The 25,830-nt window shown below is 45.9% G+C and overlaps 1 protein-coding gene across 1 annotated transcript in view; it reads right to left on the reverse strand.

The window, feature by feature from the left end:
• Nucleotides 1-25,830, reverse strand: part of Abca4 (ATP binding cassette subfamily A member 4) — a 130,980-nt gene that overhangs the window by 15,173 nt on the left and 89,977 nt on the right. The window contains exons 25-38 of the mRNA XM_070007144.1: nt 23,350-23,555; nt 22,668-22,716; nt 20,949-21,205; nt 20,016-20,140; nt 19,532-19,630; nt 18,122-18,308; nt 13,227-13,321; nt 11,233-11,265; nt 10,233-10,338; nt 10,033-10,107; nt 9,340-9,509; nt 6,658-6,835; nt 3,649-3,764; nt 2,518-2,665 (exon numbers count right to left, since the gene is read on the reverse strand). Of these exons, the coding sequence (XP_069863245.1) occupies nt 2,518-2,665; nt 3,649-3,764; nt 6,658-6,835; nt 9,340-9,509; nt 10,033-10,107; nt 10,233-10,338; nt 11,233-11,265; nt 13,227-13,321; nt 18,122-18,308; nt 19,532-19,630; nt 20,016-20,140; nt 20,949-21,205; nt 22,668-22,716; nt 23,350-23,555 (1,844 nt within the window). The remainder of the gene's footprint in view (nt 1-2,517; nt 2,666-3,648; nt 3,765-6,657; nt 6,836-9,339; nt 9,510-10,032; nt 10,108-10,232; nt 10,339-11,232; nt 11,266-13,226; nt 13,322-18,121; nt 18,309-19,531; nt 19,631-20,015; nt 20,141-20,948; nt 21,206-22,667; nt 22,717-23,349; nt 23,556-25,830) is intronic.

The following is a 25,830-nucleotide window of genomic DNA, read 5'->3' on the forward strand; positions in this document are numbered from 1 at the left end:
CTTTCTTTTTCTTTTCCTTTCCTTTCTTCCCTCCCTCCCTCCCTCCCTCCCTCCCTCCCTCCCTCCCTCCCTCCCTCCCTCCCTCCCTCCCTCCCTTCCTCTTTTCCTTCCTTCCTTCCTTCCTTCATTCCTTTGTTCCTTCCCTCCTCCTTTCTTTCTTGTTGGTCATGGGGTTTTGGTAGTTAGTTTTCTTAGCAGGAAAGCATATACATTTTCCTGCTGCTTTCTGACAGATCTTGCTCTTGTTTAGAGAACTGGCTCACATGGCTCCTTCTCTTTTAAGCCTTCTCAGAACCCCATGGCAAATTCCCATCCCTATCTTATGTTACCACCTTCACAGGAATGATTGATTGATCAGCCAATCAGTGGCTTATCAGTGGTCCTCTGTAGGGATGAAGTCCAAGTTATTTCTGTGTTTTTCTAAACACCTTGCTTATAGCAGGTTCTTCATTATTTAGTAAATGGACTAAAATGTGCAGGACAAATTCAACTTGAAAGATTCTCCTAACCCCTGCAACCCAGCTCCCTGGCCTTTTACCACCCTTACTCCTTTTTTTTTTTTTTGGTCCAGTCGTGGGGCCTGAACTCTGGGCCTGGGCACTGTCCCTCAGCTCTTCAGCTCAAGGCTAGCACTCTACCATTTGAGCCACAGCGCCACTTCTAGCTTTTTTCTTTTTGCTTATGTGGTGCTGAGGAATTGAACCCAGAGCCTCAGGCATGCAAGGCAAGCACTCTACCACTGAGCCACCTTCCCAGCCCCACCCTTACTCCTTTGACTTGCACAAAATCTCATACCCTGTTCTGTGGCTTATGTCAGTTGCTCACCTGATGTGCTGGTCATTTCTGACTAGAACAGGAGCTCCTGGGGACGAACGGGTCACACATTTTTTTTTACTACTAGCCTAACTATCACACTTATTTATTTTACTACTAGCCCTACTATCACACAGTATTCACAAAGCAGAGATGGTGGCTTCTGGGACTGGGGCTCCTCCCATACATACGAAACCAGGAATGTTTGCAGCATCTGAGACTAGGCTTGATGAGAGGGTGTGAACTCAGTAAATGTATGATGTGGCTGTGGGGGGAGAATGTCTTGGATGGCTCTTGGCTGGCCATGGAATTATTCTGAAGTAACAGATTCTCTGAAGACTGTGTTGAGTGTCTTGGGCTTGTGACAGAAACAGCTATAATGAGCATGGTCATCTAATGGCCTGTGCTGACTGTGATGCACCATGTTTCTAACATTTATGGGGCTGATGGATTTCATTTCTTGCTTGATAGCCACAGAAAGACTGATTAGGACTGGGATGAGCTGGGCTTCAGTATGGCTCTGCTTGGTAAAGATGGGCTGGCCAGTGCGACCCTCTGGACTATGATATGAAGGGCCAGTGAGGGAAGGAAAGGCCAGTGAGACACCTGGTATTCAGGCACATGGGTGTGCAAGATACTGTGAGGACAGCTGTGGTAGACTGACACAGAAGCCAGGGCTCCAGTAGTTACAGCTCTGAAGACACTGCCTTTTGGGTTTTTTTTTCCTCTCTCTCTGGTCAATAAGTCAGGGGGTGTGGACAGGACAATTGGACCTTATAGCTCATACAGCTGAGTCAGCTACCACAACCATACTTCCTACTCCTGTCTGTGGCATTAACTTGGGTACAGGATAGTATGTATTAGTGTGATCTGTATAAAAATGTGGAGGAAAGAATATTTTATGAATTTGTTTATCTGTCTCCAGAACATGTATGAGAAACTCAAAAAAGGTTGCCTATGGAGAAGGGAATTGGGTGGATCAGAAATAGGAGTAGGAAGAATTTTCATTATTATAACTTTTTGTTCATTGTACATTTTGTTGAAATTACCTGAATGTGATGTGTGTGTGTGTGTGTGTGTGTGTGTGTGTGTGTGTGTGTGTGTGTGTGTGTGTAAAACACACAAGGAAGCCTTGAAGAAATAAGAAAATAAAAAAGTTGAGTTGGCTGGGTGTAGTGGTTCACACCTATAATCCTAACTACTCAGGAGGCTGAGATCTGAGGATTTCAGTTGAAGCCAGCCCAAGCAGAAAGTCCATGAAACTCATTTCCAATTAGCCACCAAAATGCCAGAAGAGGAGCTGTGATTCAAATAATAGAATGTTAGCCTTCAGCATAAAAGCATAAAAGATCAGGGACAATGCCTAGGCCCCAAGTTCAAGTCCCAGGACTGGTGTATACACACACACACACACACACACACACACACACACACACACACACACACACACACACACATTACGTTAGTGGGAAGTCATTTCTAGCTTGTAGGTTAAAAACCCCTAACACTCTGAGCATTCTCACTGAGCACATAAATCAGTGAGAAAAGAAGGAAGGATGAGAGGGTTGGGGAGAGGGGAGCAAGGAGGCAACACTCATCTACGTAGTGAACATCTATATAGACAATGCTTGCATAGGCCTTGCTTGATCAGCCCATACTTGCCAGTGTCCTATGAATCAAAGAGGCTGAGAAAGTCATACTCACCCTGTTATTCTCAAATAACTCCAGGATGAAGGTGATGGCGCTGCTGTTGATGCCGATGAACAGATTAGCACAAGACAAAGCCACATAAGCTGTGCTGGGAACATCGAACAGGAAGGATGCTGGGTACATCATGGGGATGACAGCCCATCTGTGTGAGATGACACCACTCAGGGGGAGGGCTCCAAGTTCTATTCCAGCAGCCAACCCTCTGGATATAATGCATTTCCCCCTCGTGTTAAGACGTGACATGTTGGAACTGACCAGAGTTCCAGGAGCAAAAAGATATTACATCCCTGGGTCTCTGTGTCTCTTCTTTAAATGGAGATGATAATGCCATCTCGGTTTGGTGAGGAACAAATGGGATGCTAGCTGTGTGCATACTGTGTGAATTGCAAAACCTTCTGTAAAACAAGCAGTGTTTCCCACTCTAGGCTAGATCATCTTTGCTGGCCACTGTACAGGAATCTTCTATTTACAGGTTGATGAATGGAGATCCTTACTTTGGTGAGCTTCTCTTGGCCCACACAGGAAGGCATGGGCATCATTATTTCCATTTTTCATAGATGAGTAAACTGAGGCTCAGAGGAGTGAATTACTCATCCATAGCTAAGTTTACAGCAAGTGGCCAGACTGGGATAAAGTTACTGGCTTTACTCTACCATGCAACTGGACTGAATCCCTGTGTGGGTCTCTAGCCTGGCTCAGGAGCTTCTTTCTGGCTGGGGTCTCCTACTGTGCACAAGTAACTCTTGGGCCTGTACAGATGGAGATCGTGATGGGCAAACTGACCACTGAAATAGACTCAGGGCTAGAGAGAAACTGAGGAGTGAAGGATTTCCAGACTTTGGTCAAGGCCATAGTCTCTATTGGTCATAGAAGAGCCAGACAAATGGAGTTTCTCCAGTGTCTCTGAATGGCCGAGACCTCAGAATCATCTCCAGTGGTGGTGGAGGTGGCAGCTAGACAGACTTCCGATTAGCAGCTCAGTTCTTCCAGGCATAGAAATGAAATGTGTGCAAAAGTGACCACCACTGGAAGATCCAGGATTCCATCAGAAGGCACCAACCCCTCCTCTGATCACATATTGGCATCTTCCTTTGGTGGTATTAAGTAGGGGCCCAAATGACTCACCCATACAGCATGAGCAGGGCAACGAGGGCAGGAAGGTTTTGGGGAGACGTGTAGGCTTTCTTCTGAAATCCGATGAAGATGCCCACCACCAGCCCTGCACTCACAGCATAATTCATCTTGAAGAGAGAAAAAGACAGCAAGTCACAGAGTCTCAGGGATCTCTGTCTCCAGCTCTGGACAGTGAGGAGTTGGACACAGTCCACAGCTCTTAGGGACTAGATTGATTCCACTAGTCATTCTTGATTAACAAGCAGTGAAGCTGTTCTGAGTTTCCCCTTCCCCGCCCCCCCCCCCCCATCCCCTGAAGTCACGTAGATGTTGAAATGCTTTCTGAAGAACATAGTCCTAAAGCTATTATTAGGACAGACATGAAAAGATGGGCAGTCTTTAAAGCTGGGTTCTGTACAGTATGAAACCTTGGTGAGGGGGAGGAAGGCACCCCACTGAAGGTGCTTGGGGTTGGGATAAGGAAGGTATCCATATAGAGTACCCATCAGGTATGGAGGATCAGAACCAAGATGGAAAGGCAGAGGATCTCCACACAGCAGGGGGAGAAGGGAGGGGAAGCATCCATACAGGGAAGGGTTGGTGGCAACGATGGGGCTTTCATTGTCATCCTTTATACCTTACCCTCCATCCAGGTATCTAGCTCTCTCTCTCTCTCTCTCTCTCTCTCTCTCTCTCTCTCTCTCTCTCTCTCTCTGGTTCAATTGTCTGACAAACTTGTTTACTACTTGTGTGGCAGTAAATAAATGGGTCACCTAGACCTTGGTATATGAAGGCTATTGTCCACAGGAATCCTGTGCCAGGGTTCAAGGGAGATTGCTGGTCAGGAAGGGATAGAGAAGGTGCAGGGCCAGTCTGTAATGGGAGGGACAATGCCAAGGAGCATGGGGACACAAGAGGACACAGAGGCCACCTTGAAGGGTTTCTCACTGGCTACAGAGGTCATCTGCCTTTCTTATTAATTGTAATCCATTGATTAACACAGGAACACTGGCTACATACAGATATAAACAAGTAAATGAACAAAGGGAAAGTTTGGCAACAAACTAGATATCTGCCTATCTTCAGGTATCCTGATGTTCAGCAGCTTCCTTCCTTCCTTCCTTCCTTCCTTCCTTCCTTCCTTCCTTCCTTCCTTCCTTCCTTCCTTCCTTCCTTCCTTCCTTCTTTCTTCTCTCTTTTTCTTTCTTTCTTGTATGCTGCTATTGGAACTTGAACTCAAGGCCTCACATTCTTGTTTGGAATTTTTTTTTTGTCAGTTGTGGGGCTTGAACTCTGGGGCCTGTGCGTGCACTGTCCCTGAGCTCTTCAGCTCAAGACAAGCACCATTGAACCACAGCACCACTTCCTTGTTTAGAATTTTTGCTCAAGGATGGTGCCATACCACTTGAGACACAGCTCTATATTTGGCTTTTTGGTTGCTAATGGGAGGTATTTGAGAGTCTCACAGACTTTTCTGCTCAGGTGGCATAGAACTTTGATCCTCAGACTCAGTTTTCTGAGTACTAGGATTACAGGTGTAAGCCACCTGCACCTGACTATCAGCATCATTATTAAAAGCATTATTAGAAGTAATCTATGATGGTCACTATCAGCTGGTAATTTTATCATGTTGGTCTTAAAATGTTGAAACAAAAAAGGATCTTATTGCTCAAGAGACCCAGAAGGAGCTGGGAATATGGCTTCATGGTAGAGTGCTTGCCTAGCATGCATTTAAGACCCTGGGTTCAATTCCTTAGTTCCTTATATAAACAACAAAATACAATCAATACAATCATACACACACACTCACACACAAACACACAAACACACAAATACACACACACACATGCAATGAACTGGGTGCTGGTGCTGGTGGCTCACACCTGTAATCCTAGCTACTCAGGAGGCTGAGATCTGAGGATCATGGTTCAAAGCTAGCCCATGCAGGGAAGTCCATGAGACACTTACCTCCAATTAACCACTAGAAAATCAGAAGTGGAGCTGTGGCTCAAAGTGGTAGAGCTTTAGCTTGAGCAAAAAGAGCTCAGGGACAGTGCCTAGGCCCTGAGTTCAAGTCCCACAACCAACCACAACCACAAAAGAAACCCAGAAGGGACAGGTTGGCACTGCCATATTAATTAGGCCTTTGCTAACTAATGCATTTTGATCCTGTGGCCTGTCCTAAGATTACCATGCTGAAACCTGCTGCCCACAACCATTATTAAGAAAGAGGAGGCTGGGGTGTAGCTCAGTGGCAAAGCGCTTGTCTAGCAAGTCCAGTGTCCTGGGTTCGATCCCCAGTACCAAAAAAGAAAAGACACACAAAAAATACAATTTAAAAAAAAAGGAAGAGGTAGGTAGTCTTGCTGTTAAATTACTAATTTTATTCTCCATTTCCCCTACCTTGATGTGCGAAAATGAAGGTCTTTCAGCCAACAAAGAAACAAAAACCATAAAAACAAATACAAAGAAAAATAAAACAATAACAAAAAACTCTTAGGAACAGAGCCCAGGCCCTGAGTTCAAGACCCAGGACTGGCGCCACACACACACACACACACACACACACACACACACACACACACACACACACACACACACACACACACACACACAGACACACACAGACACACACACACAGACACTCATTATCCTGAAACTCAGATTTAACTAGATGTCTTATATGTCCATCTGGTGACATTCCCATAATATCCTTACCCATTTGGGGTAGCGGCTAGGATTTTAAGAAGGGGACATTGGATGAAGGACCCCTGGGAAGGCAAGAGGTCTTGTTGCAACAATTACTTGGTAAGTCAGAAGTTGTCAAAGAGGCACGGGACACAGAGGGCCTCTAATCAATGTCTGTGTACCACAGCTTCGGTGTGCGAGTCTCTTCCTAAGATGTCAAGGGATAACAGATACATGAGGCTGTCGGCCTGGCGCCTTCCAATGCTCCCTGCAGTGTGAGAAGCCTCCCTACCTGGATCTCCCTTTGTCAGAACCCACACAGGTGCCACTCACAATGTCCCACAGGAAGTTGGTCAGCCAGTAGGTGGTGGGGCTCACTCCACTGACAAACTGCAGGTGCTTAGCTTTAGTCACTCTCTCTTGAATCAAGTAGAGGACAAAGCTGGCCGGGACGAAGGACATGGCGAAAATCACACAGATGGCAACCACAGCATCCACAGAAGTGGTCAGCCTGCAACAGGACCAGAGACACAGTGAGGGAGAAATGAAGAGGGAAACACAGAAACCAGGGAGGCTACACATCATGCTCTGGGCCATCCTCAGCCACCTCAGGACCCTCCCTTGAAGCGTGACAGTGCACTGAGTTGTCTGAATCAATCGGGGCCAAGGTGAAGTGGATATTGTTTATTGGTTTTCTGTTTCAGGAGGAAATTTCTAGAGAAACTTTCTTTTAAAATAACAACGGGGGCTGGGAAGGTGGCTCAGTGGTAGAGTGTTTGCCTTGCATGCATGAGGCCCTGGGTTTGATTCCTCAGTACCACATAAGCAGAAAAAGCCAGAAGTGGTACTGTGGCTCAAGTGGTAGAGTGCTAGCTTTGAGAGCTGAGGGACAGCGCCCAGGCCCAGAATTCAAGCCCCATGACCACCACCACCACCACCACCAACAACAACAACAAAAAAAAACCCAACAACTATATTTTCTGCTGGTTACTGGTGACTCATGCCTGTAATCCCAGCTCTTCAGGAGGTTGAGGTCCAAGGATCTCTGTTTAAAGCCAGCCACTCAGGAAAGTTTGTGAAACTTTTATCTTCACTTAACCACCTCCCCAAAAGCCATAAGTGGAGCTGTGGCTCAAGTGGTAGACCATTAGCCTTGAGCACAAAAGCTCAAGGACAATGCCCAAGCCCTGAGTTCAAGCCCCAGGACTGGCACGTGCGTGTGTGCGCGCGCGTGCACACACACACACACACACACACACACACACACACACACACACACACACTATATTTTCTAATTATTTGAGATAGTATATAGAAAGATCTTATACTAAATGCTCCTGTTAGGTTTAGTAATTTTCTTTTGTCAAAAAGACGTAGGTTACCTTGTTTAGTCACATTTTGGGGAAGTGCTCATATATAAAACTTATGTGAAAAAGGGAACAGGCCAGTCTTACAGGAGCAGGGTTCCAGATACCCTTCCTGGACCAAAGAGAAGGCATCTGGCTTGTGGGGTAGTGAGGGCTGAAGCCAGCCTGATCTTCAGGACACAGGACTAGACACAGAGCAGGATGGGGTGGGGCAGGGAAGCACCTCTGTACTGAAGGAGCACTTTGAGCTCCACAGAGTCACCATCTGGGGTAGTCACGCTTTCATGACACTCTAGAAAGCCTCGTCCTCATATAGAACAAGCATAGAACCACAAGTGTGTTTCTAGGAAATGTCCTAAACTATGAAGGGCTATCGATACTAAGTTCTTAAAACGCTGTTATACAGGAAAATGAACCCTTAGATGTGTATTTTAATGTTTTTTTCTTTCATGCATGTGTTTCTAACACATTTATAAGATTATTTCTTTGTTGCTTTGTATGTCCCTCCCCCACAGTGTAACCCCTGCTTTCACTATATTTGATGTCAGTATAACTTGTGGAGGAGATGGGGAAAAACCAGTTGTTTAAGGATACAGGTGGACCTGTTGCAACAATGAGAAGTACAAGTTGTCATGTCCAAAACGAGCTTTACAACGTTGGTGCGGGTGGGGGGAGAAAGATTGGGATTGGGGGGGAGGGGGGAGGCTGGGAAGGGATGTGAAGGGTAAACAAAGGAGGAGGTTGCAATGCTTGTTAAGAAATGTACGCATTATCCTGCCCATGTAATTGTAACTCCTCTGTACAGTATGTTCACAAATAAAATTAAATTAAATTAAAAAAAACACTGTTATATACATTTCCTTTAGTGAACATACTATTAAAAAATTTCAATTCTGGGTGTGTGTGTGTGTGTGTGTGTGTGTGTGTGTGTGTCTGTGTGTCTGTGTGTCTGTGTGATACCAATAATGGGATCTTGAAGTTTGGGCTTTGTACTCTTGTTTGGGTTGAGGGCTCTTGCTCAGGGTTGACATTCTACCACTTGAGCCATGCCTCTAGTCCAGCTTGCTTTTTGAAAATAGTTAATTGAAAGTGGAAACTCATGGACTTTTCTTCCTAGGCTGGCTTTGAACCCTGATCCTTAGCTCTCAGCCTCCTGAGTAGCTAGGATTATAGACATGAGCCTCTAGTACCCAAGATTGCTTGAAGCTGTCCTGTAAGAGCCTGAACACAAAGATCTGAACACCCAGAAGCAGGACCGCGTGAGAGAAAATATCTGAATCTAGAACACAAGAGTAAACCTAGAATCTTCTGCAGCCTGGAAGATAAAGATTTCTGGATTCTTCCCAATCCCTAGCAATCATAGGGGAATCTTTGTGTCAACTTCAGGACCAAATTGTTATCTAGAGCTCAACAGAAACAGCATAAAATATGTTTACTTTCCGAATCCATGTGATCTCAGCTGAATGGCCATACCGTTTGTACACATAGCATTTGAAAGTGTTCTATTCATGTGTGTCTGATCTAATAATGTCGCCATTGAACCCAGCACTGCAGGGTAGTGAAAATCCTTTCTCATTTCCAAAAGTGGGGGGAGGGGGGAAGGGATAAGGGGACAGGGCAGGAAGCGGTGGGGAGGAGCGGGGCTTACACAGTGATCTCTGAGAGCTGCTCCTTGGTCAAGTTCAGGGGCTGGCTGATGACCGTGATCCCATGCTCCTCTGGGTTTCTGCCTTTGGGCAGGCTGGCCCGGAGGATGGCATTGTGGGCCACGTTCAGAAAGCTGACTAGAGCATGCCAACCTTTGTTGTTAAACCACACCTAGAGAGAGGACAGAGATGGGCTAGGTTAGGCTGTGTTACAACTTGACCCGGAGAAGAACTTTGATGACAGCTGTTTAAAGAAAAAAAAATCTTACAACAAGAAAAGGAATGTGGGAAGGAGGAAAAACATGGCAGCTGGAAGGGATTCCTGTCTGGATTGCAGCAGCAGCAGCAGCAGCAGGGATGGAATTTAATGAAGCTGGTAACACAAGAATAACCAGATGTGCCAGGCCCTGGTGGCTCACACCTGTAATCCTAGCTACTCATGAGGTTGAGATTTGAGGATCATGTCCAAAGCCATCCTGGGAGGAAAACCCATGAGACTCATATGGCCAATAAACTACTCCCCCAAATCTGGAAGTGGGACTGTGGTTCAAGTGGCAGAACTCCAGCCTTGACCAAAAGAAGCTCAGGGATAGTGCCCACACTCTGAGTTCAAATCCCAAGACAGGCACATAAAACAAACAAAATCCCCAAACAAAACCCAGATTGCATGAGGGCAGATCATACTTATCAAGTACCTTAATGTTGTCTTGAGTTTCAAGGTATTTAAGGAATTCAGGTATTTCTTTAGAGGCCTCTCTGGTGATAGGGCCCTAGAAAACCAAAGAAGCAAATGAGAGAGTCCCCCTCCCCCTTCTATAGTACTCATGATAATTTCTATTTCATAATAAGGAATCAAGTTAAAAATCCCATTCAAATGCACAGCCTGTATACATACCCCGCTCACATTCATGATCTGGCCAAGGTCTCTCATAAAACTAACAAGTGCTTCTCCAGTAATGGGGATGGCTGGGAGCTTTCCTCCAATGGATATTCCTCCATACCTACCGGGCAACAAGAAATCCTCAGGTCGGTGCCACAAATTCATGTTTACCTGTGTTGCTTTCTCTTTCTTTCTTTCTTTCTTTCTTTCTTTCTTTCTTTCTTTCTTTCTTTCTTTCTTTCTTTCTTTCTTTCTTTCTTTCTTTCTTTCTCTCTTTCTCTCTCCTTCCTTCCTTTCTTTCTTTCTTCCTTTCCTTCTTTGTTTTTTGGTCAGTCTTGGGGCTTGAACGCTGGGCCTCGGCACTGTCCCTGAGCTCTTCAGCTCAAGGCTAGAATTCTACCACTTGAACCATAGTGCCATTTCAGGCTTTTTCTGTGTATGCCGTACTGAGGAATTGAACCCAGGGCTTCATGCTTGCTAGGTAATCACTATCACGAAGCCACATTCTCAGCCCAGGGTATAATTTTTTTTCAGGTTATAACTTTTTTATAAGAATAGTTTCTATGGGGCTGGGAAGGTGGTTCAGTGGTAGAGCACTTGCCTTGCATGCATGAGGCCCTGGGTTCAATTCCTCAGCACCACATAAGCAAAAAGAAAAAAGCCGGAGTGGCGCTGTGGCTCAAGTGGTAGAGTGCTAGCCTTGAGCTGAAGAGCTGAGGGACAGTGCCCAGGCCCAGAGTTCAGGCCCCATGACCAGATCTAAAAAAAAAAAAAAAAAAGAATAGTTTCTATGCCCAGCCCTGGTGGCTCATGCTTGCAATCCTAGCTACTCAGGAGGCTGAGATCTGAGGATCTCAGTTCAAAACCCGCCCAGGCAGGAAAGTCTGTGAGACTCTTATCTCCAATTAACCACGGGAAAAGTGGAAGTGGTGCTGTGGCTCAACAGTGGGTAGGGGGTGGGGGTAGGGGAGAGGGAGGAGGGGAGAAAAATGTATATGTATATATGTATTTTTACCTCTGTTCATTGACCCAGAATTTGCTCTTTAAGCTGAAAGAAAGAAAAAAAGTCATGCAATAAAAACCACACATATGGCTAGATTAACTCTCCTTCTTAAATAATCATTGGGGTGTTTCAGTCTTCAGGGATATTTCTGCATTTCCAGAAACTCAAGCAATGTGGAAGTGGCCCACCAGGGAGGCCCAGTGTGAATCCACTCTGGGAGAAAGAAATGATGGCTTCCATGATCAGATCTTCCCATCCTCTCCTGCATGCCCAGTTTTCTGACTACTCTGTGGTCAGGTCACATGCCAAACCCATGTATGAAAACAGCAACCACCATACCAGCTCTCCCCCTTTTACCATGGGCAAAAGAGACTCTAACAATGTCCTGCAGACTGGAGGAAGTGCTGACTTGCTTCTCAGCCTGAAGTGAAGACATCAGCTTTCAGACAAGGAGAGATAAGATGACAAGATGGAAGAAGGGCAGCAAAGAAACCTAAACCACAATTCAAGTCATCTTGGGCTAGTATTGTCAAGGATCATCAAGCAAGCAAATAAATAAATAAATGTAATATTCTGAATTTCAGATTAGTATGGGGCAAAGTTTAGAGTGGATGCTGTTTGTTGCTCTGTGCTTTCTGCTTGCATTTTGGGACTTGGAGGGACTCTTGTTTTGCTAATGCTACAGCTTTTTCCGCCATGTATAGTGTATTCTAATCCTCTCAGTCTGTTTATCCTTTGTTCATGGATCTGGTAGGGGAAGCAACTGAAGTACTGTTAAAATGTTTCGTGGTTAAAGCCTGAGAGCAATATAGGGGCTGGATCCCATTTCTGGAGGGATTCTTTTGGTGGAATGCTTTTCACCTGGCTGCTTGCTCTTCTGATAGAGGCTGCTGAAGGTCTTCCATCTCAGAGCATAGAGAACTAGTTATGAAAGAGTTCATGGCCACTTCAAAGGTAGTGGTAACAGGGGATAATGTTCAGTTCTAGTATGATGATGCAGCTGCCCAACCAGCTCTCTCCGCACCCCCCAACCATCTAGTTGTCTTCTTGTCTTGCTTTTTATTTTCCTTCTTGCTTATCCTTGTTCTCCTCTGCCTGTTCTCCTTTATTTCCCCACCAAACTCTGTCTCTCTTTCTTAACTGGTTAAAATATAGGGAATAAATAAATAAATAAAATATAGGGAATAAATCCTATGCTTAAAAAATCATATAGTAATTTGTATTATATATGTGTGTATGCTTGTGTATATATGTGTGTGTGTGCTTGTTTGGGCTTGAGTTCAGGGCCTAGGCACTGTCCCTGAGCTTTTGAATTCAAGGCTGGCTCTCTACCACTTGAGCCACAGCTCCACCTGTGGCTTTTATGGTGTTTAATTGGAGATAGGAGTCTCACAGACTTTCTTGCCTGGGCTGGCTTTCAACCATAACCCTCAGATCTCAGCCTTCTGGGTAGCTAGGATTCCAGGCATGAGCCATCAGTGCCCAGATATTTTTAGTAATCTGTTAATAGTGCTTGGGTTAACTGGGTACCAGTGGCTCAAGCTTATCACTGTAGCTACTTAGAAGGCTGAGATCTGAAGGATCATAGTCCAAGGCCAGGCCCTGGGAAGAAAAATTCACTAGACCTCATCTCTAAAATAACTAGCAAAGAAATCAGAGACAGATATGTAGCTCAAATGGTAGAGTGCCAGCCTAGCAAGCACGAAGCCCTAAATTCAGATCTCTCAGTACAACAACAATAACAACAAAAATAGTGCCCAGGTTAAACTTTGACAATTTGCCCTAAACATAGAAACAAACAAACAAACAAAAACCCAAAATGAAGTTGCATTTTATTTGTATATACCTTACCTTGTTTTTTCTGTTAGACGAGACCCTCACAATTGAAAAAAGGAAACACTCTACTGCCCTGCTCATAGATAAACTGTCAAGAGTAGATTAACTCCTGTCCCTAACCGATGTGTTCAGGGGGCTGGGATGAGATGTATCAAAGGATCCTCTCTTACCTGCTTCTTATGAGAGCGGGGTACGTCTTTACCAAGTAGTCAGAAATGTTCCTGTTAGTCAGGTCTTGTAGGATTTCAGTGCTGGGCTGTGTTCTCTGAGCAAGGAGACATGTGCGTTATTTTGGAATCTGAGACCTACAGAAGCTGCTTGCTGTTCATTTCCAAAAACAGTTTATGGACTCAGAAGCTGGATGATGCTAAGCAAAGCACCGACAAGTTCCCACATCCATGACACGAGGCTCATCTGTGGTCCCTCTTTTTCTGTCTACTCCATGGATGACACAGAATGGCTAACTCCAAATTACATCTCAACCAATCTGTGTCTCTCCAGTGCCAAATTTGCCACCCTGGTCCAAGTCATCACTCATCTCACCCAGGCCTCTATAGAAACTTCCATACGGCCTCCTGAATGCCACCATTGATCCGCCACACTCCAGACTCCACCCAGCTACAGACTGAGCTTTGAAACTGTAAATCAGCCACCTTGCTTGCCTGTAAACTCTAAGATCAAATCTGATATCATTGCCAAAGCTTACCAGAGGCCCTGCCTCTGTGTCTGAGATCACCTGCTGCCCACCCCACACTCCTAGAAGTGAAAAGTGAATTGTCCAAAAGGTTTTGGAGAATTCACAAGTTGGGCCACCAGGTGGCACTATCACCTTATAGCTAGGAACACTCAGCATTGAGTTTCTTGTGTTAGCCATTCTCATAGATCAAAAATGCATCACTGCTAGACTCTGGTGGCTTACATCTGTAATCCTAGCTATGAAGAAGGCTGAAATCGGAGGATCATGGTTCAAAGCCAGCCTGGGCAGGAAACCGTGAGACTTAATCACCAAAATGCTGGAAGTAGAGCTGTGGCTCAAAGTGGTAGAGTGCTAGCCTTAAGCAAAAGAGCTCAGGGACAGTGCCCAGGCCTGAGTTCAAGCCCCATGACCTAAATAAATATACACACATAAATAAGAAAGACAGAAAGACAGACAGAAAGACAGACAGACAAAGAAAGAAAGAAAGAAAGAGAAAGAAAGAAAGAAAGAAAGAAAGAAAGAAAGAAAGAAAGAAAGAAAGAAAGAAAGAAGGAAAGAAAGAAAGAAGCATCTATTCTGCCAGGGGGCCTCGTGGAGGTAGCTGGGGGGACTGCGGTACCATGAAACCATGGCCATCTCTATATTCTCTTCTTCCTTATCTGCTTTCTCTCTCCCTTCCCTGTCCCAAAGTCTCCTATCTACTGCAGCTCTTTCCTGTTCCTGCCCAGGTCGGATGGATGGTTGCTGTTGTCTCCGTTAATCCCCACGCTCTTGTGGAGGAAGCATTTATGCACAGACAAACAGAGATTGAGAAACCTTGCTGATTTAGCTCTGGGAACTTGTCGATGGCCAGTGTAGGCCAGGAACCGGCCTGTCTCCTCTAGGCCACACTGCCACCTGCTGGCCACACTGTCTCCTGCTCATCACCCTGACAATGGCACCCAGAGGGACTTGCCTAATTCCCTGGCTAGAATCTAGGCTAGAACAAGTGCTGCTGTCTGGCATGATTTGTGCTAAATTGTTTTCTAAAATTCTGTGGGGAAAAAAACTCCACATGTACTGGCAGTTGGGGCCACCTCAGGACCCACCACCACTGAAAGCACAATTAGAGCATGAAGGGACCATGGAGACCACCGCATCCGCCATCTTGCTTTCCAGATGAGGACAATTCACCACATTGCTCTCAGCACTGTGCCCTCTACTCTTATTTCCGGTGGAATGGCAGAGTCCTTCAGTGAGGGAGGGAGTGGATGTGGTGTGTGTGTGTGTGTGTGTGTGTGTGTGTGTGCATGCTAGTTTCTTCCAGAGGCAGGAATGATCATGAGAAGTAGAGGCAGGAAGGAAAATAAGAGAAGCTGGTTTGCCTTTTCTAGAACTTCTGCTTGTTAAATTGCTATCCTGGGACCACAGACCAACGCTATTGAAGGTGAGTTTCTAAGTTAGAAAGGCAGCCTGGGAGTTAAGATTCATCTAAGGGTGCAGTCACCATGTAGCAAGGGGAGACCTTCATGTGCAGCTTACGGCTGCCACCACAGCTACCTGCCTGCAAACCAGATGGAAACCAGACTTCCTCTCAGAGAGCAGGGAACGGGAACAAGCTGGTGGCCTCCTTCCTTCCCTTGGGATCGCCACCTGCTTGGTGGAGTCATACTTCATAGGGAGACTGTATTGCCTGAGATTGATAATAACATATGTCTTTAGAGTATTAAAACAATCGGCAGGAGAAGGTTAACATTCAGTTATATAGAAATTGAGTTGCCTTATATCTGTTCTTTCTGCTGTCACTGTTAGAAAAGGGCCTTTTTTTTTTTTTTTTTCTGGGTGGCTGCAACAATGAAGATGGTAGCCCAGCCTCCTTTGATGCTAGGTCTGTTCAGTGACAGGTAAGGGAAGGTTCTAGAAATCTTTCTTGCACACTTTGTCTTCTCTCTCTCTCTCTTTCTTTTTTCTCCATCCCTCCTTAACTCCCGCTGTCTAGAACACAGATTTTGCCCCCCAGGCAGATGAGCTGGAGGCCTGTTTAGCACAACTGAGGACATGATGGACATTGGGCAGGAACTTGAATACAGGAGAGGAACAAGCCACGGCTAGCATAAGGTTGTCAATGCTTGAGTTGAATCTGATCCTAAATAATTCATTACCCACATTATTTCACCAAATCCTCCTAATTATACTATGAAATTAGCATTTATCCCCAACCTCTTTGAGGTAAAGAGATAAAGGTTCAGAGAGATCAAGGAGGCAGCATGGTCTCTCTGACACCTAGGCCCACACCCTTCCACCACAGCGGAACACACAGCGTACTTGGGAATTGTTCATTCACTGACAAGTCAGGAGAGCAGGTGTCCCAAGTCAGCTGAGAGGCTGTTTCAACCAGAGACAATGTGAGTCTTCTCTACCCTGTCTAAAATCCCTCACAGAAGGTCTAGAGTGCAAAAGATGCACTGCTGGCTGTGTGTGTGTATGGGCATTTGAAGGTATATCATAGCATTATTTATGGTAGAGAATAAAAAGAAAACTCAAATGACTAACAAAGGGAGATTAGTTAAATAGCTTAAATGAAATCCAAATGCTGGAATGGCACATTGGTACTAAAAATTATGTAAATGTATAGTTATTGGCTTAGTTGTATATTTATGATACGTTACTAGGTGAAGATACCAGAGTTAAGACAATATTTTGGAGCTGGGTATTGGTGGCTCACACCTATAATTCTAGCGACTCAGGAAGCTGTGATCTGAGGATTGAAGTTCAAAGTCAGTCCAGGCAGGAAAGACCATGAGACTCCTATCTCCAATTAACTACTAAAAATTCAGAAGCTGTGCTGTGGCTTAAGTGGTAGAGTGCTATCCTTGGTTAAAAAACCTAAGGGACACCATCCAGCCCTTAAGTTCAAGCCTTAGTACTGACACATATACACATATACAGAGAAACAATATTTCAACTGTAATTCTGTTCATGTGAATAAACCGCAACTATTATTGATGGTTCTTTCTTTCTTTCTTTCTTTGTTTTTTTTGGGGGGGTTCAGTCATGGGGCCTGAACTCTGGGCCTGGGCGCTGTCCCTCAGCTCTTCAGCTCAAGGCCAACGCTCTACCACTTGAGCCACAATGCCACTTCTGGCTTTTTTCTTTATGTGGTGCTGAGGAATCAAACCCAGGGCCTCAGGCATGCAAGGCAAGCGCTCTAACACTGAGCCACCTTCCTAGCCCCTATTTCTTTCTTTCTTTCTTTCTTTCTTTCTTTCTTTCTTTCTTTCTTTCTTTCTTTCTTTCTTTCTTTCTTTCTTTCTTTCTTTCTTTCTTTCTTTCTTTCTTTCTTTCTCTTTTTTTTTGTTAGTTGTGGGGCTTGAACTCTGGGCCTGGGCACTGTCCCTGGGCTCTTCAGCTCAAGGTGAGCGCTCTACCGCTTGAGCCACAGCGCCACTTCCAGTTTTCTAGTAGTTTATTGGCGATAAGAGTCTCATGGACTTTCCTGCCCGGGCTGGCTTTGAACCTGGATCCTCAGATCTCAGCCTCCTGAGTAGCTAGGATAACAGGCGTGAGCCACCTGCGCCCGGCTTGATGGTTATTTCTAAGTGATGATTTGTTTCCAAGAGATGATTTTTTTTCCTCCAGACTTCTCTATATTTACTAATTTTTCCATAATGAGCATATATGATTTGTACAAGCTCTTAAGGTATTAGTTTTTTGCTTATCTTGGGGGTTTGAACTCAGGACCTGAGTCTTGTCCCTGAGCTTTTTTCACTCAAGGATGGTGCTCTACCACTTGGGCCATAGCTACACTTCCAGCTGTTTTTTTTTTTTCTGGTTAGTTGGCAATAAAAGTCTCACAGACTTTTTACTGCCCATGATCCTCATACCTCAACTTCCCGAGTAGCTAGGCTTATAGGTGTGAGTCACTGGTGCCTGGCTTCAATCTCTTAAATATTTAAAAACTTTTCCTTTCTCGATTAACTAGGATGCATTTGATTAAAAAAGAACTTTTAGGAGCGGGGGGCTGGGAATGTGGCTTAGTGGTAGAATGCTTGCCTAGCATACATGAACTTAGGTTCCATGCCTCAGTACCACATACACAGAAAAAGATAGAAGTGGTGCTGTGGCTCAAGTGGTAGAGCTAGACTTGAGCAAAAGAAGCTCAGGGGTAGTGCCCAGGCCCTGAGTTCAAGCCCCAAGACTGGCAAAAAGGGAGAAGGAGGAGGAGGATGAGGAGTCAGGGAGGGGGAGGAAGCTTTTGTTCTGGGTGACTGAGTTGTTCTGGGTGATTGAGGGCGCAGTGTCTGGCCCCTTGCACGTCTGAACTACAGGCTCAGGAGATGACACTCAGGCCCCAGCCCCAGGCCCTGGTTTTGGAGGGGGCAGCGGTACCTGGGGGGGAGGGAGCCCACCGGCTCCCTCGGGGCACTCGGGCAGCATGGTGAGCTTCTCCCTGGTGCTGCATCTGCAGGAGGGTGAGGGGTTGGCTGTCGTCCATTTCTGCTTCTGGAACAGGTGGGTGAGGTTTGGAGACACAGAGAGGGTCTTCCAGGGTGTGGAGTTGCCGCACGGGTACTCCCTCATGGAAAAACGAGAGAATATTCCACAGTCAGTTCCAAAGGTGATGTTTAAAAATCTCAGAAAGGAAAGGTGAACAGCCCCTCCTCCCCAGAGCCCTGAATTGTTAGATGGTTCTTGTGGAGTTTCTGCTGGAGAAATAGCAAGACCAGGATTCTCTTGACTGACAAGGTATGAAACTTGGAAATAATTATCTCTTTTAATTAATTAATTAATTAATTGTGTGTGCTGGTCCTGGGGCTTGAACTGTGTCTGAGCAATGTCCCTGAGCTTCTTTTGCTCAAGGCTAGAGCTCTACCACCTGAGGTACAACTCGACTTCTGTTTTATTTTACTTTATGTTTTTTAATTGTAAATAAAAGGCTCACAGACTTTCTTGCTCAGGTTAGTTTTAATCTTGATCCTCAAATCTCAGCCTCCTGAGTAGCTAGGATTATAGGCATGAGCCACCAGTCGCCTGGCTTTCTTAGTTTTTTGTTTTGTTTTGTTTTGTTTTGCGGGAGGGGCTCAAAAAATCTTTAGCTGTTAAGAGATGTAACAAATACAGGATCAATGTGAAATCAGTCTAGCTTTGAAGAAAAAAAGACTCGTTGAGAGATGAGTGTGAAATTATATTGAACCCACTAGGTGCTGGTGGCTCATGCCTGTAATCCTGTAGAAGTAACTAAGGTCCAGTTACACAGTAGCATAGATTCCTACTTCCTTTTATCCTCATTTGAAAGCCTTTCAAATGGGTTGTGAGGAATCGTATGTGAGCTCCATAGAGAACACCTAAGTTAAGCCCAACAGACCTGTCCAATGATATCAGTATTACTTACAGGTACTGAAGGAGTAGCTGGGTCAATGCTGGTCAGAGATAAGGAAGTGATCCAATTAATACACAGCAGGATAGGGGGCTGGGAATGTGGCTTAGTGGTAGAGTGCTTGCCTAGCATTTATGAGGCCCTGGGTTCGATTCTTTGGTATCACATAAACAACAACAAAATATATACATATATACATTTATGTGTGTATACATACACATGTGTGTATGTATATGCCCGTGTGCATGTATATATGCATACATGTATATGTGTGTGTGTGTATACACACACACACACACACACACACACACATATAAACATGCATGCAACAGGATGGAGAGGTCTCTTCCAGTCCCGCCAGCCTGGACCCCAGCTCTGGCATCTCCCAGGGGTATTGTTGGTGTTAAGGTAGAGGGACTTACGGGAGCCATTCTTCCTTCAAGCAGCGGTTGCCAAAGCCTGGCTTGTTTAGGAGAACGTCTGCCAGTTCTGCAAGGCGCTCGCTGCCCGGCTCATCCATGCTGCGCAGAGGGAGAGAAGCTGAGCTGGTGGGATGGTCGTAGGACTGACTGAGATGAAACCCTATCAGTAGGCATGAATGAACTGGAGACCATCAGTGCTGCCTTAGGATGGTTGCAGGTCTCCTGGGAGTAGCGTAGGCTTCCCTCTCCCCCAGACTTCTGATGGCAGATCATATGCACCCCAGTGAGATGGAGCTTTGCCCCACTTTCTTAAGCTTCACACCCTCTTTCCCTTTTCCCCTTTTGCTTGGTGGCTCCTTTCTAAGTAGTGACTGGGACATTACCTTCCCTCCTTGAGGGCAGCCCAGGGCCCCTGCCAAGAAGCATTTGGTCCGGGAGTCCCACCCCAGGCAGGATGCTGGCAAACTTGGGAGAGTCTGCGCACCTGAAGAATGTGTACTGCTTCCCATACATCCAGGGGTGAAGGGTCAAAGCAGGAAATTCCCCAAAAGGAGGCACGATGATGGACAACATCAGAGCCAGAAACACAAACGTGGCAGGGAGCACGATCTGAGGAGGAGGAGGAGCGTGGAAACGCAGGCGGTGGTGTGAGTGATGGCAAGCAGGCACACCTGGATACACACACACACACACACACACACACACACACACACACACACACACACACACACTCACTGTCTTGAGCTGCTTCTTATCTGATTGCTTCTAGTGGAAAGGCCAGCCTTCTGGGGCTGGAAAGCAAACAGAATATTCCTGGAGCCATTGAAGAATGTAGTCATGGCTGGGAACTTGGCTCTGTGGTAGAGTGCTTGCCTCGCATGCATGAGGCCCTGGGTTCGACTCCTCGGCACCACATAAGCAGAAAAAGCCAGAAGTGGTGCTGTGGTTCAAGTGGTAGAGTGATCACTTTGAGCTGATAGAGCTGAGGGACAGCACCCAGGCCCAGAATTCAGGCCCCACAACCGACAAAAAAAAAAAGAATATAGTCATGCTCAGCCGAGGTTAAAGGGTAGTTAGTTCAAAGAGCAAACCACCTGCTTGTTATTCTTGGAATATTTCTTTCTTTTTTTTTTTCTGGATGAATAAAACACCCAAGAAATTTAAAAACAAAAAAAGAACAACAGAAGGTCATTGCCCAAACAACTGAAAATATAACTTGACCCTTTAGTGTAAAAAAATGAAAGCATTATGAAATTGGCTCTTGCTAAGTGATGTCCAATACTAAACAAGGGTTTGCATTGTCAAGAACCGAGGAGGAGCAGGGTGGATCTGGAAGGCACTGGGCTGTGCCTGAGAACAAGTGCTTGGACATTCAGGAGAGGGAAGCTGGCGTAGCCGGCCCTGGCCAATGTAGTACCTGGGCCAGGAAGTCCTTGTAGCTGCGGAGCGTGTGGTGGAATCGCTTGACCAGCAGAGCCTGCACGTGCTGGAAGACTAGCCGGGTGCCTGTGTTGAGTGGGGGGCTGGAGTCCTCTGGCTCCGGAGGAGAAGTCTGGCCCTCAGAGGGGGCAGCCTGCCCAGGGGAGCAGGTGTGGGGGGGCTGCCCCCCTTTCTTGTTGGAACCCAAATAGGGGTGTCGGAGACTGGTGGGTTCCCTTTTCTGCTGAGTGCCACCTGTTTGGGGAGATTAAACAATAATTGGGAAAGGCACACAGGGAATGTGATTTTTTTCTATTTCCTGTAGAGCTGTAACAAAATGCTACACATATAGGTTAATTGTGTGTGTGTGTGTGTGTGTGTGTGTGTGTGTGTGTGTGTGTGTGTGTGTGTGTGTGTGTGTGTTGTTGGTCATGGGGCCTGAACTCTGGGCCTGAGCACTGTCTCTCAGCTCTTCAGCTACTACTTGAGTCACAGCGCCACTTCTGATTTTTCTGGCGGTTAATTGGAGGTAAGAATCTCACGAACTTTCCTGCCCAGGCTCACTTTGAACCGTGATCCTCAGATCTCAGCCTCCTGAGTAGCTAGGATTACAGGCGTGAGCCACCAGTGCCTGGAACATATTTGCATTCTGTTCTTCATTAATGTAAATCTTTGGCTTTGGATAAGCTGAAAGCAATCAATGTCTATTTACAAAGCTCCAAAGGAAACCTGGGTCCTGTGGTGAATGACTTCTATCCTTGCCAGAAGATTCCTTCTCCTCATCTCACCCCATTCCCATTAGGCCAGGATAGCTGCCTCTTTTGGCCACCAGTGGGCTGGAGCCCAGGCAGGCTGTTTTGGTAGTTCTATGCATAGGTGACAGATGCCTGGAGTGACTTGAAGCCAGAGGAAACCCATCTTATTTTACCCCGGAGGGGGAAAGCAATGTGTCTAGTGAGAAACTCTCTGAGGCACCACAGCAGGCCAGAGGAGGCAGCCTGGGGGTGCTGTCAGGCTGCAGGGAATAATTGCTATACATAATTGTGTGGAGGAGAAGGGAGAGAGTGGCCCAGCAGGGGGCTGATGCCTTTTGTTCTGTCAGAAGGGGCTTGTGCTATGGTAGATGCGTTGCCCCTCGTTTCCATTTCTCCATCCTCCTCTTCTGCAGCAAAGTCTACCACACTCATTGCTTTGTGAGGAAGGAGCCAAGGTGGACAGAAGTAGTAGAGAGAAGAAGAGAGGCTCTCAGAATCCAGAGGAATGTCGGTCCCTCCAGTTTCAAAGGCCATAGGCTCCTAAATGAGTGTTCCGAATGGTTTTTATCTTAATCTCAAAGGAGCCAGGCCACTCCAGCTGGCTTCTGGGTTGTATTAACTGTCACTGTTATCTCTGAGGACGATGGGCTGTCACTCATACAGACAGGAATGGATCAGAGGCCTGCTGGAGATGAGGGCAGTGATGAGCAAGAGACTAGAAATCCGGGATGAGAAGTTTAGGTAGAAAGCTACACATCCAACCTGGATATAAATCCTGATTCATCTAAAAAGTTCCTATCTAGACTGCATTTCTCATTCCTTTGTCATCTGAAGGCACATGCCTGTCATTTGAAGTTAGGACACTCCCAAGGACTTATCTGGGTTTTGTTACTTTTGCCTTAGATTTTCAAGCTAGAGCTTGGAGCCAGGGAGGGGGACCAGCCCCTGCCCCCATATCGTACCGGCAAATAGAGATCCCGCATCAGAGTCCTCCGTGACCTTCAGAAAAATCTGTTGAGAAATACACAAGGGGGCATTTGGTGCAGACATTTCCACAGTCTAAACAAAACAAAACAAAACCTAAACCTGATTCTGTTTTGTGGGCTATTGCTTCATCAGGAGAAAATACATTAGGACTCTTGATGGAAGAAGCTAGTCTTGTATAAATCCAAAAACTGAAGTCTACAGTGACCCCAGGTGGGTAACATATGCATGCAAGGGGAAAGGATGTAAGCCAATAATGAAGGGAGTTGCTTTGCTTAGGTGGGGAATGAGGGCTTTTCTTGTTTGCTTGCTTGCTTTTTGTTGTCATTGTTTGTGGGTCTTGAACTCAGGGTTTGGTTGCTCTTTTTTCTCAAGGCTAGCGCTCTACCACTAGGAGTCACAGCGCCACTTCCGGTTTTCTGATGGTTTATTGGAGATAAGAATCTCATGGACTTCCCTGCCCAGGCTGGCTTTGAACCTCGATCCTCACATCTCAGCCTCCTGAGTAGCTAGGAGTGAGCCACTGGCATCTGGGGAGGCTTTTTTCTTTTCTAAACTTGATCTAGTGTGAGACTTTGACAAGGGAAACCCTTCTCCTTTACCCCCCTCTTCCCTTTTGTTTTGGCATTGGACAGAAAGCAGCTGGCATGTCTACTTTACCTCTTCCAGGGGAGTGTCAGAAATTCCAAAACTGCTGAGCCCCAAGTCAGCCAGCGTCTCCTCTAGCTCTCTGAAAAGGCTGGCATACGCTCTCTGCTTGAAATTCTTATTAGGCAGAAGGAAGATAAGTTCTTGACCAATGCATTCCACCAGCTTGGCTTCTGGAACATGGTGCCGAACCAAGTCCTTCAGCTCATTTACATCCCCTAGGAAAAGGAAAGAGATTGGTGCTCATTGGATGTTCTAGAACTGGGAAGACTGTGATAGCCCAGGGCTCCTGGTCTCTTCTTCCTCACCAGGAATCCAGAGGATTGCTGCTCATCAAGTCTATTTTGGGCTAACTTGGCACTATGGCGGAAGCAAAAGCCCTCCCCAGGGGCTCTCTGCACAATGGGGTCCTTGTGCTATGCTTCTACCCTGGCTTCCTCATCTGTCTCCACTTCCTAACTGTTTAAGAAAGTTAATCCAAGATGGGAAGGTGGCTTAGTGGTAGAGTGCTTGCCTTGCATGCATGAAGCCCTGAGTTCAATTCCTCAGTACCACATACACAGAAAAAGCAGGAAGTGGCACTGTGGCTCTGGTGGTAGAGTGCTAGCCTTAAGCAATAGAAGCTTAGGGACAGTGCTCAGGTCCTGAGTTCAAGCCCTAGGCACACAGGGAAGCATTGGCTGCTGTGACCATGAGCATCAGCTCAGGAAGAAAGTTCTTTGCCACTGTGCTTGTTCTCATTCACTAAGCCCTCAAGCGTTAAGTTGGGTGCTGGTCGCTCACACCTGTAATTTTAGCTACTCAGGAGGGTGAGATCAGAGGAGCATGGCTTGAAGCCAGCCCAAAGAAGGAAAGTATGAGACTCTTAGCTCTAATGAACCAGCAAAAAGCTGGAAGTGGAAGTGTGTCTCAAGTGGTAGAGCACTAGACCAGCTTTGAGTAAAAAAGCTAAAGGACAGTACCCAGCCCCTAGTTCAAGGCTCCCCTGACCTAAAATTAAAAAAAAATGAATTAAGCCAAAGTTGATTTCCTTTTCCTGGTCTGGCCCAAACAAGCTATAGAGAAGTTCTCCAAGGGACATACCTGACCAAGCAGGGGTCCCTTTCCTAGCACATGCGCATGCCTAGTCTCGCTTACACCCAGTTAGCTCCTAGGAACTGCAGAAGGAGGCTGAGACCGTGGACTGGGGGTGGGAAGGAACACGAGGCATATAGCATGGAGACTGGGCTCCCACAACCAGAATGGATTTGAAGCACAAGCATGGATTACTTTAACACTAAAAACCCAATTTAATAACCTTAAGGCACATATTCGAAGGCAGAGTTTGCTGTGTGTTATCTTGAGAGGTAGGTCAGAGGGGAACTCATGCTCTGAAAACTCAGAACATGAATTTTTTGGAAGCTGTTTTTTTTTTTGTTGTTTGTTTGTTTTTGTTTGTTTGTTTTTGTTGGCCATGGAGCTTGAACTCTGGGCCTGGGTGCTATCCCTCAGCTCTTCAGCTCTAGGCAAATGCTCTACCACTTGAGCCACAGCGCTGCTTCTTGTTTTCTGGTGGTTAATTGGAGCCAAGAGTCTCACAGACTTTCCTGCCTGGGCTGCCTTTGAACCAAGATCCTCAGATCTCAGCCTCTTGAGTAGCTAGGATTACAGGTGTGAGCCTGGAAGCTTTTTTTTTTTTTTTTTTTAGTATTATTTTAGAGTCAGCAACACCCCCTAGATTCTTTACTTCTTTAAAAAAAAATGGACTCAGGTGGAAGAATTTCTTGCTTTCAGCCAAGGTCATTCTACTTAGCCGGCTGGAAGGCTTGTTGTGTGGCAAATTAGACTGGATTGTCTTTCATTGTGAATGACTTCATCCAGCCTGGGAGATTCTTGTAGGCCCAGCTTTGCCCCATTAGGTCTGTAGGGGCTGTGTTAATTGTTCTCTGAGGAAAGAAATGGAATCAAAGTCATTGGATTCCCGGAAGTGTGTCTTAGATGTGTGTCTTAGATGTGTGTCAGCCTTTGAGAAGTAGCCAGTCTGTGAGTGTGGGAGGAGCATGTGTAAGGGAGGGAAAAGCCAGTCAAAGAGTTTAGCAGGGCTCAAAGTGATCTTTCCTTTCTTAGAGGGTAGATTCACTGCAGGTCCCGCTACTCATGGCATATTTGTTCTACACAAAGAAAGTTGTTTTTTTTTTTAATTTCTTTAATTGCCTTGCTAAGCGCCAGTGGCACATGCCAGTAATCCTAGCTATTCAGGAGACTGAGATCTAAGGATCGTTGTTTGAAGCCAGCCCTAGCAGGAAAGTCCTTGAGAAGTAGAGCTATGGCTCAAAGTGGTAGAACGCTAGCCTTGAGCAAAAGAGCTCAGGGATTGTGCCCATGACTGACACACACACACACACAATTCCATAAAATTCCATAAAATTCCACAAAATTCCACCTGGTAAGGTGGCTCCATGGTAGAGCTCTTGCCTTGCATGCATGAGGCCCTGGGTTTGATTTCTCAGCACC

This window comes from Dipodomys merriami, unplaced genomic scaffold (assembly GCF_024711535.1).
Source record: "Dipodomys merriami isolate MVZ:Mamm:240054 unplaced genomic scaffold, mDipMer1.0.p SCAF_7, whole genome shotgun sequence".
NCBI classification, from domain to species: Eukaryota; Metazoa; Chordata; class Mammalia; order Rodentia; family Heteromyidae; genus Dipodomys; species Dipodomys merriami.